General features: G+C 43.6%; 1 protein-coding gene across 1 annotated transcript in view; it reads right to left on the bottom strand.

Moving 5' to 3' along the window:
• Positions 1 to 18,807, bottom strand: part of SDCBP (syndecan binding protein) — a 176,174-nt gene that overhangs the window by 78,806 nt on the left and 78,561 nt on the right. The window contains exon 6 of the mRNA XM_086965780.1: positions 13,729 to 13,904. Coding sequence (XP_086821906.1) covers positions 13,729 to 13,904 — 176 coding nt within the window. The remainder of the gene's footprint in view (positions 1 to 13,728; positions 13,905 to 18,807) is intronic.

Below are 18,807 nucleotides of genomic sequence, written 5' to 3'. Positions count from 1 at the left end.
CAGGAGGGTTTCCAAGGGGGAAGTACCTGGCTGCAGGACCTCCGTCAAGATGTTGACTGCCACATCAGGGAGCTGAAGGTCCAAAACCTCAGCTGTCCTTCACACCACGATAACATATGAAGCTCCCTCCTCTGTAGCCATGGTAGGGGGGAGAAAGCAAACCCTGATCCTGGAGGGGTGTTCAGATCAGTGGCCTAACCCAATTCCTCGTACCAGTCTATTTTGCACTCTGACTGATCTTGTAAAGGGTCCAGCGATCCCTTCCAAACTTCCTCCATTCTTAGCTCTTCAGATTAAGGCCGAGGAATCGACCTAGGACAAACTGGTTCTGGTGTGCAGGAATCAGTGCTGGCAGGCGCTGATCGGGTTATCAAGGACGAGAATGGGGCTGGCGCTGTAGGTGGCCGGCAGCGCGTTGCGAGTCTTGGTGAGGGGCCCGGCATCAGGGAAAGCTGCAGTGCCTTGATAATTTTTGCTGAGCCGCAAGTAGCTTTAGGGAATGCTCCCTCAAAGCTTTCGGAGCTATGACCCGGCAGTCGGAGCATGACTTTGTAGTGCGCTCCAAAACGCAAATGTCACACCATGTGTGGATCCGTTACAGACATGGCGTGTGTCCGCAAGCCTTCTTGGACATTCTATACGCCAAATAATAGTCGACAAAATGTTTTTTTTTTAAAAGCCTGTCAAAAAGTGACAGAGTGTAGCTTTCTTTACGGATCTGCGCTAACAGGCAAGGAAAGAAAAAACTGACATCCGCGCGCTGAGGTGGCACCTATATAGGTGACGCGGACTTCACAACGGCAGAGACTACGCCGACGACATGTGTGCTGACAGATGACACCTACCAGCGCCCAAGGATATAGTTAGAAGAAAAGTCTTCCAGATCCAGTCTAACGCCTGGGAAATTTAGAAGTAAGAAATCAGTGGCTAAAAGTCTGTCAGTTTTTGCTTTTTTCCAGATGTCTTCCACAACTTAGAAGCAATGGTTTCGTCACTACCATCATTTCAGTGTGCAGTAGGGAAAGTGGTATGCCCAATAAATGATAGGTTCTGTATGAGTTGGCCATGCTGCAATACCAGCCAAAACATTAGGTCTCACTTCCATAGTTGGGAGCTGTAGATCTAATAATTCTGCTGCTCTATGCATAAACCACAGCGAATGAGCCATTTCCTCAGTGGCAGAACCCGGAGGAGAAACGAGGCCAGCATCTAGAGAAGGATTCAGCCCACTGGTAGTTTGCAATTCTTTATACCAATTGTCCTCATTATACTGGGGAATAAAATCATACTGTAGGAAGCTGGCTCTGTAAATACTATACCAAAGTGAGGTATAGTGTGCACAGAGTCCAGTGGAACCCCAAAGGTAGGCAGAGGTAAAAGTAGATAATATCTTACTCTCGATTTGTGGTAGTAAGGGCAAGCATTAGGGCTTTATTAGAGGGTAGTGCTAAGCATTTAGTGTACCAACTCAAACAAGAAATGAGATCACACACTCAAAGACTGAACTCAGACCAATTTCTTTGTATCAAAAATATTATTTCTAGAACCAAGCCAGGCCTGTTGCTGGTAAGTGTACTAATACTTTGCAATACATATACAATATATTACAGTTGAATGCAGGTTCAAATGCAGTTGGTTGATTTACAGGTAAGACAACAGTTCGAAATTACTATTTAGTTACTGTGTAGATTACAGTGCACGTTACTTCTTGGATTACTTTTGCTAACTAGTGTGTTATGCCTAGATATCACACAGAGACATCTCCTAGACAAGAAGTAAGTAATACGGTTTTTTAAAGTTTTCATACAAGCCAACTCAAAGCTTAGAAGAATTTCCAAAGAAAAGCAGTCAATGCAATCCTATGGGAAGAAATATAATGTTACTTACCCAGTAAGCATCTGTTCTTGGCATATAGAGCTGTAGATTCACATGTTCTCCATACACCTTCCATCTAGTGTTGGGTCTGGATGTTTGCAAGATGTTTTTCTTCTAAGAAGTCTTTCCAGTCATGAGGTAAGGTGACTCCTTTCGTTGATAGTGCGCATGGGCATCAACTTTATTATTAGATAACCAGACTGAAATGTTATGAAACAGAAGGAAGGTAAGGAGGTGGGTGTTGGATATTGTTTAAGTTTCTGTTAATGCTCTTTTGGTTAATATGTACTGCTGTAGACACAACCTTTGAGAATGTACATTGAACTGGGATATCAGCGGGCCCCTACTTGTGGTCCGGGCCACGATTATGTATTATTGCTGACACCAAACTGTGTTTTATTCTGCGAAATGCAAGTGATGTGCAGTCTGTACTGTGTTTATGGCTGAAAATGCTAATCCAAATATATATATTTTTTAAAACTCTATTGTTAGATTGTTTTCCCGCAGAGGGTGGAGAATGGAGTTAGTAAGTGTAGAATAGAGATGTCCATACGTATATATGTAAAGTAAGAAACTGCAACATCTACAGGTACTTGGGGAGGCAGGTGGGCGCATGTGACTCTACAGCTCTACATGACAAGAACAGATGCTTACTCGGTAAGTAACATTATCCGTTTGAGGCATGTGAGCTGTAGATCACATGCTTTGCATAGACTATAGAGCAAAGCGGTAACGAACATGTAACTGTTGAAGTTGTTTGTAACAGTGTTTAAAGGACTGCCTGGCCTACACTAGCTTGTTGCCTCTCTAACACATCTACACAATAGTGCTTGGTGAATGTGTGCGGTGTAGACCATGTTGCTGCCTTACAGATGTCAGCTAGGGGAATAATCCCTAAGAAGGTCAATTCAATTCAATACCACTTTATTCGATTAATAAAAAATCATAAAAGTAACAATACAGAAAATGGAGGGGTTACATTATTACGCATAAAACAGTTAAAACATATATATATATATACACATGTGCATTTTTTGTTTTTAAAAAACATATTTCATTTGACTAAATAAATGTACAGGAACAATATCAGTCAATCTATCGCATTCAGATTCCTACAACGAATGGAAGCCACAAAAAATGTGCCACTCCATACATGATTACAGGGGATTCCATTAACTGCAAATAAAGTAGCGCTGGGTTAACTTGCAGGAATCCCTTTTCCTTTAACAGTGGAACAATAAACTTTCTTCTGGCTAGTCTGTACAAAGAACAGAAGAACATGAAATGACTAGTATCCTGAAGTGAATAGCCGTCAAACCTACAGGGGGGAGCATCCTCTGGCTTACACCATATTTTACAATCAGTTAATAGTATATGCATCTGATTAAATCTAAACTTTGTCAATACCCAACGATGGAAAGGAATCGTCACTATCGTGAGATATGGTTGGATACACAAAGTCGAAATTAATAAGTAGTGCTCCCTAACCATAGGTTTTCTTACTTGTTCCTTCTCTCGTTCCTGCTCTCTGGTTTTAATAAAAATTTCTTTAATCCATTTTAAATCAGCTTTTACCAGGGCATCAGGATTTGTAAAGATTTCTGGTCGTCCCATGTCAAAGTGCAGCCCCGTATCTGGCAATGGCGATGGTTTTTGCTCTATAGATGGATAGGATTGCTTCGCAAGGTTACCCTCCTAACCGCTTAGCAAAACCTAAAATTGCAGCAGATGATCTTCTAACGGTGTTAACTTTAGACTTAATTTGGGGGACCCAAGTGCCTCTATCGTCAAATACTACACCCAGATATGTAAAAACCTTAACTCTGGAGATCACACTACCATTACAGTGGAAGTTATTTGTGCTATACTTTCTAGCTCCAACTGTCATCACATGTGATTTTCCCCACATTGATCACTAGATCCAAAGACTTCATAAACTCACCAAAGGAGTTTAATAGCCTTTGTAGGCCCAGTGGTGTCCGAGCTAAAAGAACAGTATCATCCGCGTACAGGAGTACGGGTGTCGGCGTTCCTCCCATACGCGGTATATCAAGCGTGGCCTTCCCCAGTGCGTCTTCCAGAGAGTTTATATATAAGGGGAATAAAATTGGGGCTAGTATACACCCTTGGCGTACCCCTCTCCCTGACTTAAATCTTGCAGTGCATTTACCCTCCTGGGACATTCTAATTGAGGCATATAGATCTCTGTGTAATTCTGCCAGGAAATACACAAGCGCCTTGTCGAGACCCAGGTCCAGGAGTATTGTCCACAGCCTTGACCTATTAACTAGGTCAAAGGCTGTGGACAAATCCATGAACCCCAGATAGACCGAGCCTCTAGAGGCAACCGTGTATTTGTTTATTATTAAGTGCAAGTTGAGGCACTGGTCTTCGGTCCCTCTACCCGCCCTGAACCCGTATTGAGCATTAGAAAGGAGATCTTTCTTTGAAACCCAGTCATCTAGTTTTGCCAGAATGACTTTCCCTAAAAGTTTGAAGGACTAATCTAAAAGAGATATGTGCCTGTAGCATCTAGGGTCCCCTCTTTGCCCCTTTTTAAATACAGGAATAATTGTTGAGCATGACTGTTGTGACTACATTTACAGCAGCTTAGCTAGTGTGCATGTGTCTGGGTGTATGGAACCTTGGAGTGCAAGATGTCAGCGTGGAATGTTGGTATGCCTGGTGGACTGGAGGAGTGACAGTTGGATTGAGTGGGTGAGCTATGAAGATCAGCTCCTGGTGGGGCCATGTACTAGCTTGGATTAACTTTGTACCATCTTGAATTGATCCTGTAACCAACATCCTTGATCCCGTAACTGCTTAATAAATCTCTACTTGGATCTACCTCATGAATACCATTATACTTCATTTCATTGACCATTATGCAGGGAACCCAGAGCTTACTGCGGACTTAAATACATTTGTTAAAAGTTTGGCCCAGTAGCTAGGATTGTCTTTATACAGATCCGCAGGGACACCATCAGGCCCAGGGGCCTTACCTCCAGATGTGGTCATAATACCCTTCTCGACCTCCTCAACCGAAAAACAAATTGGCGGCGTTGATGGTATAATTGGAACGGCCTCAAAAGATTCTAGAACCAGGTCACTACCATATATAGATTTAAAGTGGACTAACCAATCCTCCTCTGTGATGTTAACTTCTAACATACAGTTATCTACGCCAGAGAACAGAGGGGTAATTAACAATGGCCCAGAACCTGGAGCTATCCCTCATTGTCGCCTTGTCCATTAGGGCTTCCCATGCCTCCCTTTTTAGTTCATTTTTGCGCGCTTGCACTATAGCTTTATATTCTTTCCTTAACCGTACAACCTGCAATTTATCCCTGGGTGTTTTTTTGAGGGCCCCCAGAAGCATTCTATGTGCTCTTGAGCAGTTACTGTCAAACCACCCCTTATCAAGGGTTTTATTTTGACGGGTTTTTACCATAAGTTCTTTGTCCACTAGGAGACAAATGGCTTCGATATAAGAGATTACTTCCCCCCCTGGCTAGATGGATCCAGGCAGATATTTAATTCATTGCCAGCCTTTTGATTGATAATATTAGAAAAGTCTTCAGGAATGACTTTGCTCCACTTTAGTCTCCTCCCTTGGTCTTTGGTTTTTAGGGCGGTTACTGCTACTTTGTTAGTTGGTTTGTTAAGGAAATTATTGCTATTGTCCAGTTCCAAGACTACCGGGTTGTCATCGCTGAAAGCTGATAAAACAGCGTTATAGAAGATCACATGACTTAATAATCCCGGGGAAATAAATATATAGTCTATAATTGATTCGGACTCCCTAGCAGAGTACGTTACAACACGATCCTCATTATCGTGAAATCCTGGTTCATACAGATCAATCTTTGAGATAAGTTCCTCCAGCGCCTCCATTTTAGAACTGTGTTCAAAGTGTTGGACTACTGAATGTGCAGGGCCCTCCAGATCATGGTATTGACATTTCAAATTACATAAATGAATATTAAGATCCCCCATTAGAATATAATGGACGAAAGTGGTTTGATTCTCTTTGTATCCTTTTAAAAAAGTTCCTAGTGAGCAAAGATGCTCATTTAGTTGCCCATCTAGCATACAATTATAAAAATTAACTAACAGAAGTTTAGAATTATTTTTCCTAGTAAATTCCACTATTAAGTAATCAGAGGCGGTATCTAGCTTTTTGGCGGTCCCAGCTATGTTAACTGATAACAGGAACATAAGACCCCCTTTATCTCTCCCTGCTGCCGAGCTACACGCAGGAACAAAATATGAGGAATATCCAGTCACCCAGAAATTACACCCCCTATCCCAGGTCTCCTGTAAAGCTATGATATCATATTGCTTTAAAAAATTGAGCCAAATGTAATCTTCTCTTTATGAGCGTAGCCCTGCAATGTTCCAGCTCAGCAGTTTTACCTTTATCTCCGCCCCCCCCCCCCCCCCCCCCAGACAGGTGTTTCTTTAGGATGAATTATTTGGGGCCTACTCTGGGGGCCAACCAGTCAGTCTATTTCTCCCACCTGGGACAGAGGGGAGAAACGGTTCTGTAAGACCAGGGCCCCTGTATTCTTACTACTAGAATCGCTAAGTGTCTTTGAACGTAGTCCCGTATTTATGGTAGCCCAGCTATATGTTTGTGTTCTACCAGGGTAAGGTGGTAAAATGTGCATAGGGTGCTTCAGGTTACTCTATTCCTAGCCTGGAAAGGCCTCCCTCCCGTAGTGCCTAATCTAGTATCTGGGTAGAAAAAGCCCAATGTAGTGCTCGAATCCCTTGGTCCAGAGTGTCTAGTTGTGAGGCATCCCAGAAGAGGCGTGATGCCTCTTTTGGGTTAGCAAAATTAACAATAAGGCAATCTCCTTTTATAGTTTTTTTCGTTCGGCCCAACCATCCCATCCGTCTCCCCGTTAATATACTACGAGATAGATTCTTTTCCCCTGAGCAGTTTTCATCACACCAATTCTTTATGTTTTTCAACAGGGCCTCAGGTGATTCCCTCTCACCAGCTACAAGGCGAGGAATGTTAATAATAATAGCAACATACGGTGTAACCTCCGGGGGCAAAGTAATAGTCGGTTGGGTGATCAGGGGTTTACTTATTATGGGGGCCTTCCTCACATCTATTTCCCAGGACAATAAAGTTCGACCCCGTGGCTCAGGTCCCTCGATAACTAGACCTAGATGGGGGGGGGGTAGTAGATTACTGGTGGGCTCAGCAAGAGCTATATCCACGTTAGTCGATGGGACTAGGCTCTCAACCCGTTCGCTAAACTCATTGGAGGATTGAACCCCCAAAGGAATCAGGGTGACTATAGTTTCCACCATGTCCTTGATTGAAGATTCGAGGGGGCTCAGGGTAACAGATTCTTTAGCCATCAAATCCTTTTTTAGGGTCTTCCCCTTTTTATATGGACTTTTGCACTGTTTCCTTACTGGATTTGAAACCTCTTCTGCTGGGCTATTTCTGGGCACAGTTACACAATTTTCAGGGACCGGGTCTAGCAAAGAAATTACATCTGTAGTAACAGTGGAGTTGGGGTGGTCAACTATAATCCTTGGCTCCAATGGTACCTGGTGATTTGCTGAGTTACCCCCCTCCTCTATGTGGGATTTATTGATTTCCAGTCCCAGTTCGCGTTCAGTGTTCGCTATTTCAGTGTTCAAAGCCCCTACTGCCGTGGTCAAATAGGAAATGATGCTAGATGCATTTCGGGGTACTTTGGCCTTTATTCCCCCTCCATTGGTGGGTGAAGGCATTTTACGCTTACCCATATTTGCGTTCTAGAGATGTTGGGGAAAAGGCCCGTCCCGTCACTCGCCGTCCCCGGATGGCCACAGACTGCCACAGACGGCCCGCCCTCTGCCCGGGCTCCGCCCGGCACCGCGTCCGCGACGCGGAGGTAGCAGCTGATCTTTAAGCGCCTCCGGGCGCGCTCCGCTAGGAAGTGGGCGGTTCAGGCCCCTGTGCACGCTGGGAGCTGTAGTCTTCCCCCACTGCAGCCGTGCGGTGTTGCAGGCAACGGCGGCAGGGAAGAACACACAGAGTCAGGGCCCCAGCGGTGATTGTGGCACTTGCTGGCAGTGCGTGGCAGGTCAGTCTGGCCCATTTCCGTGTGGCAAATGTCCCCGCTCCACCGAGGGGGCAGCTGATCTTTAAGCGCCTCCGGGCACGCTCCGCCAGGAAGTGGGCGGTTCAGGCCCCTGTGCACGCTGGGAGCTGTAGTCTGCCCCCATTGCGGCCGTGCTGTGTTGCAGGCAACGGCGGCGGGGAAGAGCACACAGCATCAGGTCCCCAGGGGCGATTGTGGCAGCAAGCGTGGCAGGTCAGTCTGGCCCCTTTCCGTGTGGCAAATGTCAGAAGGTCATAGTAGCCCCCATCTTGCGAGTGGAATGAGCTCTAGGGGGTATTATCAAAGTTCTTTTCGCTTTCACATATCATGTCTGGATGCATTCACGATCCATCTTGCAATGCCTGGTTTAGATATGGGATTGCCTTTGTGTGGTGGCAAAAAAGCAACAAAAAGCTGCTTTGTTTTGCGAAATTCCTTTGTTCCTTCAACATAATATGGTAGAGCTCTTCTAACATCAAGTGTGTGTAGAGCTCGTTCTGCTACAGAATAAGGTTGAGGAAAGAACACTGGTATCTCAACTGATTGATTCATATGAAAAGCAGGAAGTTTTGATTTCTTTTCTTGATAGCATTGGCTAATTGAAACATTTCTGGTCGGACATTATGACCTTTAAATATTTATGGGAAAATCGTGGCTATCGGTGGTAGAATGTGTAAAAAGCGATTATGGAGTCTATATTTGAGTCGGTAATAATTGGATATGAACACTTGAAATTACAATCTTTTACGAATGGGAGGCGGCGGATAGAATACTTAAGCACAACCGTAAGACTATCATGGTTAAGCCCGGCCTCACCTAGTAAAGAAGGACGTTGAATTGCATTTTTCTCCTTGAACGGAGAAGTGTTGAATCAGGATTGGTTAATGGAAGCATTTCCGGTCTGACAATATGGCCGTGAAATGTTTATGGTAAAGTCTGTGGCGATCGGTCGGTATAATGTGCAATAGGGATCAGGTTGTTAAAACTTTTTTTTTAAATTATTTTTATTGTTTAAGTAATATTCATCTCATAGTACAGTATCTTAGCCGTCCAAGTGTCCATAACAGTGTTCTACATTGTAATGATAACATGGTACATATGCATTTCAATATCAAAACATATATATCAGTGGAATTGCAGCATAGGTGTACAGCCCCCCGTGTTCCTTCTAGATGTCCGAGATCTTCAAACCTTCTAGTGCGGATCCTATTGGGGTTTATCCAAGTTTGACATTAAACACAGGCAAAAAACAACAGAAACATGCCTTCTACATTACTACGCTATTCTCTGAATTCCGTATACAGAAAGTGCCATCTCCTGCCCTTCTTCCTCATCCACTGTTAAGCTCTACTGTTAAGCTCTCCTGTCCCCACATCTACTGTGGCCGAGTTTCCGCTACTTTGGTCAGCTGCCGTATTATTAAGTAAATAGCACGTTAGGGGGGGCCCAAATATCATTTGGCCTAGAAGCCACTGGCAGCAGCTCTGCGTATGTAGCGAGCCTTTCCTGACAAGTTATTAAATCATCCATCAACAAAGAGTCGGGCCATGGCAGCAAGAAACTCTTGCACCTGAGCAGGCATTGGTGACTAACCCGGAAAAGGTGGGTAGACGGCGGCGATGTTGAATGCCCAGCTGGGGCCACAGGGGTGGCACCACCCACACCCGCGACGGGAAGTCGGAGAGCGACGATGCTTTTCGACTTCTTTTTGGAATGCTTCGACTTAACTGACCCAGAGTGCGAAGACTTCGATCCAGAAGAATGATGGTGAAGGCCCTGCAACCGGGCCCTCGAGCGGGGTGGAGCCGATTGCCAGACTTCCAGCAACTTTTGGGACTGCTACCGCAAAGTCTTCCGTGGCAGTCTGGGCACGACTTGGAGTCGTGGTCGTGCCCCAGGCAATAGAGACACACGCGGTGTGGGTCCGTCACCGACATCATGCGGTGACAGTCCCCACAGTTTTTGAAACCGGGCATCCCAACGACATAAGAAATTAGGTAAAAGGCCTCGAAAAAGCTCAGTCAAAAAATGACTGGGGGTATTTGCTCTTCCCGGATGTGAGATTCCTGGCGCAGAAAAAGAAAGAACGTCAGAGTGCGTCGGCACGTCTAAGTAGCTCCAGCGGCGTCATCTCAGCGCCAACAATGCACGCGGAGCCGCACAACGACACCTACCGATGTGCAGGGGTACTGCTGACGAACACATTCCGGATCTAGAATGACGCTTGAGGGAAATTCTAAGGTAAGGAATCTATCACTACGTGTTTCTTTCTGATAACTGATGTAGCAATGGTTGGGTTGAGTTAGAAACCCCCATACCAGTGTCACTTAGAATAAATGGGTGTTGCCCGATGTTACCAGATCTTTGTTGTCTGTGCACACTATACTTCACTTTGGTATAGTATATACAGAGTCCAGTGGACCCCCAAAGGTAGGCAGAGGTAAAAGAAGATAATACCTTACTCTCTATTTGTGGTAGTGTGGGCGAGCAGTGTGGCTTTATCAGAGGGTAGTGCTAAGCATTTATTGTACCAACTCAAACAAGAAATGATGTCCCACACTCAAAGACTGAACTCAGACCACTTTGTTTGGATCAAAAATATTATTTCGTTATTTTATTTTTAAAATAAGCCAGGCCTGGTGCAGGTAAGTGAAATAATATTTTGCAATAATTACAGTTGTATGTAGGTTTAAATGTAGTTGGTTAATTTACAAGTAAGTCAACAGTTCAATATAACTTTCCAGTTACTTGACAGATGACTGTGCATGTTACTTCTTGGATTACTTTTTAAGTTACTTTTGCCTACCATGTGATATGTCTAGATACCATACTGGGGAATCTCCTAGACAAAAAGGTAAGTAATATTGTTTTTGTATATTTGCAGGTTTTCAAGTTTTTTTTACAAACTAACTCCACACAGAATTTCCAAAGAAAAGCAGTCAATGCAATCTTATGGGAAGAAATGAAGTTATTGGTTTACAGGTACGTACTTGTTTGTGGGAGTTGGGTTTTTGGGGTTAGAACCAGGGTTCCCTTAGGGTCGAAGATGCACTCTCAAATCACCCTCAGCTGCACTAGGGTGAATGGGAGCAGATTGCTGAGGCCCAGTGTTCTCCAATAGGGGATAGGGGGCCTCCTGTTGGTGGCTGCTCACGAGCAGGCCACAATGCTGTTGGGAGCAAAGCTCCAGGTGTTAGGCTCAGGACAAAGGGGATCTTGAGTTAGCACACATAGTGCACCCGCAACAGCACAGGAGTGGCTGGGTACAGGGTGCTGTTTTGGCGTTGGGTGACCTGTTGATTTCAATGGGGATTCTGAGGTTGCAACAAAAACTGCAGCTCCGGACGAAGATCTTCTGGAGGAGACCACCAGTTTGAGAGGTAAGTTGGGATGGCTGGGGATGTGGAGACACAGTCAGTTGTGGGAAGTCGGGTGCAGAGGTGCCTTTAACCCCTTCGTGCTCATGAAGGAATGGTTCCGTCATGAGCACCAGTGCTCCTGTGCTCAGGACGGAACCATTCCGTCATGAGGACAGGGGCACGAAATCCCTCTGCTGTAAACAGCAGAGGGATTTCCATTTTTTGGGGGGGCCTCAGGAGGTGGGGGGGAAGAGCTTCCCCAACCTCCCGAGGCTATTCCTTGGATTTCAATCTAATGACGATCGAGCGCATGGCGCGCTGTCGTCATTAGATTGAAAACTTAGTTTCAGTTTTAGTGTTTCAGTGCTCGTGGGGCTATCTCAGGTTGAAGGGCCCACGAAAGCCATACCTCGCTGGACTCCCCCGCGTGTCTAGTTTTCAGAAATGTGTGGGTTTGGTAGGTTGCCCAAGATGGCCGCCGAGCCGGAGCCAAAACCCATGTGACTCCCCTTGCAAAACCAGGTTGTTTTGCGATAGGTCATTTTGACGTCTCCTCAATACGTTTTGGGCCCTTGCCTGTCGCGGGTACTTGACTCACCCATGGGAGTGAGGTACCATTTTTCTCGGGAGACCTGGGGGAACGCTGGGTGGTAGGACATTTGTGGATCCCCATAGATTCCAGAACATATCCACACAGAAATTTGAGAAAAAAAGGGATTTTTTCAGCTAAATTTGAGGTTTGCAGGGGATTCTGGGTAGGAAAACGTTGGGGGACCCACGCAAGCCATACCTCCCTGGACTCCCTGGGTCTATAGTTTTCAGAAATTGGTGGGTTTTGTATGCTACAATGACAAAAGACTGAGTAGCCAAACATGCCTAATCGGCTTATATTAGTGAATGACCCAATGAGAGTTTGTCCCGGTCTTCCAACTGTCTCCGTCATACTTCCCACCATGCTGTCCTTTAGCTACAAGCGCCAGATTTAAAAAAGGCATAGTAGGTGAAGGTAACCACGAAAGAGTCCTAAAGCGTCAATGATGTGAGCTTCTCATTTTGAATGGCTGCTTAAGAGAAGATATCTTCATAGGCTGCTTGATTCCGAGCCTTTAAAGGCTTTCCTGTTATGAAATCAGAACACAAATGTTACTTTGGTCTTTGCCCTGAAGGGATGTGCCATCCTTGCATTTGTCATATTATAAACCTTTCTCAAGCAGTTTCTTTTCAAAAGATTAGTTGAATAGGGGACCATCAGGCTATTGTATGTTAAATCCTGTGTGATAAAAGTCATTGTAGCTACTGTGACTTATGCGAGATAAAACTGCCAAAATAGTACCATGACCTATAGTAGATGATGTGGTAAGAAACGTGAATATGATATTTGCTTGGTTAATGAATGCTGACGTTATCAACCACATGAGTGCAATTGGTATATGTTGGGAGTATTTTAATTTATCTAATACATATGTAACTTTTAGCAGTTTCTAAATTTGGTCTGGTATTTTTTCAGAATGTATTTTGTTGATTAAGCTTAGGATTTCTTATGTGTACAGAGTTTTCCAAAAGCAAAGAAAACTAATAATTTGAGCTAAAACAAAAAATAAAAAACAAACTATGGTGGAGGTTCTGAAGACCTATGGTGTCTAAGTTCCACAACATAACTCGGCAATTTCCTTATTTTCATGTTCTCTTAATTTCCCATATTGTACACTGGAGCTCTCGGTTTCAACGTCCACTATCCTGCAGATGTCACACAGTCTGTTAAATTCTGCATGGCTCGCCTAATTCAAATTATGTCCCTGGTGCATTGAAGTGTCTTCGTTTTTGCACCTGCCTGAATAACTATGCACCTCACTGAACTGAAGTGAACAGGAAAAAGCGGCTGATCAAACTAAGTGAAAGAGAATTATAAAAACCTACCAATGGAGAGACACTACAGCAGATCGTTATATAGACAAAGAGATAAGGACATACGAGCATGAATAGCTTGCCAATAAACCCACGGAAAATTATAAATAGTGCTTTGCGGAGGGTTTTATACAGTTTTGATAAAAATTGTATACTGATAATATACCAGAGAGACTTATGGTGTTCTTGACATATCCTAAATATATATTGTGAGTCCCATAGCCCAGATTCCCTGGGACTGCTACTATAAAGGCGAATAAAATGTATTATAAAAAAACATAAAAACTAAGTGAAACAGGAACTACAGAAGTTATTTCTCAAGCTGGAAAGAAATCTAGTTGAGAGAAACACGATGTGCAGTCGCGTAGAGAGTTTCCTTAATACTGCAATATTAAAAGTGAAACTAATCCAGCCAAAAACATTGAACCTTCTTTGACACACAGGAGTCTTTATGATGTTTTAGTTGACTGACATCTTACCTATCACGTACCACCATGGATATTTTATCTCCGGCAGCCTGTGCAAGTATTTTGTGAGACTTGTCAGAACTCCATCCAGCACAGTTTTCACCATTTATTTGCAAAACCTGATCACCAAACTTCATACCAACTAAAGATGCCGGGGAATTAGCTTGCACCAACTGAATAAATATTCCCTGTTCAAAAGGCAAAAAAATGCAGTTAATACTCTATACTGAAGTATATAAAAAATAATTGAGTCAACTATCATCACAGAAATACCCCAAACTAACATGACTGAATACATTTGTCCACAGGTTGTCTCAAATCAAATATGGCGACAAATAAAACGGACAAAAAAGAATGTTCATTTTGAAATCCACATACATGTTTATAACGAAGATTGATTTTTTGATTGTGCTGGACTTCTTAATTCAGTGGTTTCCGGAAAAAGTTGCAAAATACACACAATTCACTGCTCAATGACGATAAGTAAGAGAAAAGATGCAACGTTTGCCCTATCCTATTAGGAGGTAATTCAGCAAATAAATTCAATGCATTTTTCTATTATAAAAAATGATATTTCCAATGCTTCAATTATCCTGAATTCCATTATCTTGCAATAAGGCAAATCCTCTAAGTCCTAGCAGAGTTCCTTCAACATCATTTCAAGGTTCGTGTGGCCCTTATGCAAGCAAGGAAAGATAAACAGGAAAACCCTCAGCCCCCATTGAATTGACAGATTCCAGTGCTTTTAACGATCATGTCATTATAGTCTACTAGGAGGAATATAATCAGAGAGGGACACTTTTTCTTTTTATCCACCCTAACAAGTCAGTACAACTACCTGATAGAACTCATGTATTTCACCAACACCGATCTCAAATAGCTCTTATATGGAGGCACACAACAGAGTCTAGCGAGTCCATGGGGGGGAAAAAAAAAATCACAAAATGTGCAAGGAAAGTCAATAGCCTGGCACTGTCCAGCTTTGCCCTAGGTAAAAACACAAAATATCCACAGTCTTGGTAAAGCACATCAATTTTAAAGATACCTACATTTCTTATTTAGTTGCACAGTGCATTAATTATGTTGAAGCCACTGACCACAGGGCTGAAAATATCACATGTAAGCGTGACAGTGATCAGACAGTTAAATAGTGCACAAATAAAATGATGGGGTACTGCCCTCTAATTGTTATTGAGGGATCCTTTACGAAATTCCTCAAATAAGGATCACATTTTAAACGCCCCATGTTTTGCAATGACTAAAAACGTATATGCAACACAATGTTTAAATGCAATAGTTTGTGAAAACTGTACAATCAGACTTGTGTCCGAAGTAAACTGGTCCTCAAAGCAAATACAAATTAGCAAAAATGCCGCAGATTCGTTCATTAAAGTGTAATGGCTGGAGTGTCAGTCATGCTCTGCCTAGGATGCGGCTAATTTAGCATGATTGAAAATTCACTGTTCCCAATAAGCCATTCTGCCACAGACAGTGTAAAAATGCCAACACTCACTCAACTAAACAGAGTGACCACAGGAATCGATTTGTTGGTAAGCTGTTGTATCCTAAAGAACAGGAGAGATGAAGAATTCATCTGACCGAACCTGACTGAAAGTATAGTACACATCAACAAAACCAGCCAAATGTCATAGGTCAACATCTCTCAAAAGCTGCCCGTATAGCAGTAACTACATGATACGCTTGACTTAACTGCCCCAGTCACACTGTACTTCAATAGGAACTGAATACCCTGTAAAGAGTCAAATGACTTTCCGTGAGGTTATGCCATTTCTGACATTAGAATGTACATACTCACATAAAGTAGCACCTGCCAAGACTGAACAAATGGCCAGATCTTGTCTGTCCTAAGAGAAGTCTGAAAAGGCTGGGACAGTCATGTACCTTGCTGACTGACTGTCCAAGCCCTACTGTAATTCGATGTAGCTTGGAGGCCAATTCATCTGCCTGAGACCAGGCTATTATTATTATGGAAGTTTGTAAGGCGCCTGGTTACGCGCACCGGCGTGTCCCCGCACTAGGTGAGAGAGTATGAGGTGGCCAGACAGGGAGGGTTACACAAGTGCTAACCGGAACAGGTGAGTTTTGAGAGCTCTGCGGAACTTGGCCTCATAAGGTTCTAGACGCAGCTCCAGCGGAAGCATGTTCCAGCTCTTGGCGGCAAGGAGCCTGAAAGATCTGCCCCCCATGCGCGCTTTGTTAATTTTGGGGACAGTTACAAGGCCAGTGCCAGAGGATCTAAGCACCTGCTCAGGTCTATAAGGAGTGATAAGGCTATGCAGGGGCTCGGGCGCCCGGCCCCCGATGATGCGATGACACGTGCATAGCGCTTTAAAAGTGATCCTTTCCCTAACAGGGAGCCAGTGGAGGGCCTTCAGAGCCGCTTTAGAGGCCGTTCTTCTCGGAAGCCTCAGCACCAGTCGGGCTGAAGCATTCTGTAGCACCTGGAGGCGATTGAAGCTTCTAACCGTGGTCCCCAGATAGAGGAGGTTGGAGTAGTCTAATCGCGATGTCACAAGGGCATGCACCAGAGTCTGCCTGACACCAACGGGGAGCAGGTCCAGAATCTTCTGCAGAATCTTGAGTATTCCAAAGCACATCCCAACCACTCGATCAATCTGGGGAGTGAACGATAGGTCAGAGTCAAACATCACCCCAAGTTTTTTGGCCTGCCGACAGGGCACTGGAGTGGTGCCTAGGCATGCTGGCCACCATGCCGAGGACCACACATCTGGACCACCGCCCACCACGAGCACCTCAGTTTTGGCCCCATTCAGCTTCAGGCAGTTGTTAGACATCCAGGATGCAAGCTCCTGCATGCAAGCACTGAAGCTGGATGACGCCACATCGGGTGCCCTTGACAGCGAGATGACCAGCTGTGTGTCATCGCCATAGGCCACTAATTGGATGCCATGGCTATACATGGCAGACAGACCAATTGAATGAATTCTTAAGTAAATAGAAGAGGCAAGTTGTCCTAGATGAACCTCAACTAATTGTATGCCATTTAGTCTGTTAACTGGCTGCAGGCTGGTGCAATGGTTAATAAAAAATAAAAAAAAATTGCAAGCATACATCACAAAAATAAAAAGGAAAAAAAATGTTGCAGCCAAACATGGACCCCACATACGTTCATTTATTTTTTTTACTTGTGAAATTATAATCGAAGTGGCTCTTATTATGGATGTTTTAAATAACAAACCTTCCAAACTACTCCATGCACTTTTTAACATTATTGTCTGGAAGAGGTGTGGCACAGCTGCCAGGGTGACGGACGCTCGACGCTGGGGATCACGGTTCGATCCCTGGCTCTGGCGGCAGGGGTCTGCCCAACACCATGCGACTCTGGGCAATAGTTCGGTTAATCTTCCCGACGGCCCCCAGAGCCTTGACACCTTCGGGTAATTGTTCGCGCTTTACAAATACTGGACATGGTTTTTGGCAAGGTGATTAAATCACAACCTTGGGCCTAGAGACCATTAAATTACAACCTAACCAAGCACTCAAACCTTTGGCATCTGCAAAGACACTTAAATACTTTGCAACAGAAACTTATAAAAGCAGAAGTAAAATAAATCTCCATTTTTGCAGGCCAATTGAAGTGCAGGCAAAATATTAGCAGGTATTTAAGGTTAAAACAAACAAAAATCCCATTTTGAAGCAACTGTGCCACTTAAATGAACTATTATTAGGCAGATGTGAAAAATGTACACAGGCTTTTTGAGGTCACTCAAAGTTAAGGAAGCCAATGGGTCAAGTGGACTGACCAGTTTCCCCATGCTGTGTGCTGTAGTGGACAGAAGCAAAAATGTGTAACGGCTGCTGACCCGAAGCCTCTCCGCGAATGTAGAATATGCATCAATAATTAGAAAAATATTTGTCTTGAGAAACAGCTAAATCGTTTGCAAAGACCAGACCTTTACAAAAAAAGATAAAACATCAAGCATTGAAGAGTATTTCCAATTTTCTTCTGTGTAATAAAATAGAAGAAAGTCACAGCTGTTAGGATACTTTAGGAGTAGGGAACTCAATAGCCAATGCTTTGCTGAAATGATGCATATTTACTGCTATTTTACATTACATATATTTTGTTTATAAGCAGAAATTTTTCACACAATATTTACACGATCACCTATCAAACTATTTTGTCGCTGAGGCAAGCGATATACATGACATTTAAAGTAAAGTGAAAATATTCCTTACCAGTAATGATAGTTCTGCATCAAAAGCATCCTTAAACCCTTTAGAAAAAGTCCCTATTGCCTGGCTTCTTCTTTCACTTCCTTTATATAGATTGTAAGAAAAAAAACTCCCAACGGCGGCCTGAGGGAAAAGTGTCACTTAAGTCTAAGATTAAGGGGAGTCTGGCTTACTTCAACTCAGAGTTGACAACCTAGGAGTCATTTCACATCAGTTCCTTCTTCTGTATTAGATGTTCAACCTTCAATGGAAGGATAATCGGTTATCTATCTGGGGGGGAAAAAACTTCAATAGAGAAGGAAAATGTTACTTGCATAGTAAACATCTGTTCGTGGCATGTAGTGCTCTTGATTCACATGCAGTGCTTACTCTTGCCATCTTGTGCTGGGTCCGGATGTGTGCAAGTTGTATTTCTTTGACTAAGTCACTCGAGTCTCGAGATAGTGTGACTTCTCCTCCTGCTGGTAAAGCGCTTGGTTAGATTGTTTTCCCAAACTGCGAGAGAAGATGGAAAGTAAAGCGAAGTGATGTACAGAGAAATGTCCATAAAAAGAAAGATGAAAAGGAGAAAGAAAAATGACTGCAACAGCCACAGGTGTTTGGGGAGTAGGGTGGGTGCATGTGAATTTACAGCACTACATGTTATAAACAAATGCTTACTGAGTAAGTAACGTTCTCCGTTCAAGTCATGTTATGTTATGTTAGGTTATAATTTTGTTAAGCGCACAGCTGCCCCAGGTAAGGGGCGTCCCGGCGCTGTCCGTCTAATTGTACAAGATAGCAGACGCAGGCCGAGGAGACAAAATCCTTAAGTCAGTGGAAAAAGGAAGGTCTTAATGGCTTTCCGGAATTTCAGTATGTCCTCTATACCAC

The sequence above is a fragment of the Lissotriton vulgaris genome, chromosome 4_1 (genome assembly GCF_964263255.1).
Source record: "Lissotriton vulgaris chromosome 4_1, aLisVul1.2, whole genome shotgun sequence".
NCBI classification, from domain to species: Eukaryota; Metazoa; Chordata; class Amphibia; order Caudata; family Salamandridae; genus Lissotriton; species Lissotriton vulgaris.
Note: the sequence above shows the minus strand (reverse complement) of the source record. Positions and strands in the feature narration are given on the sequence as shown.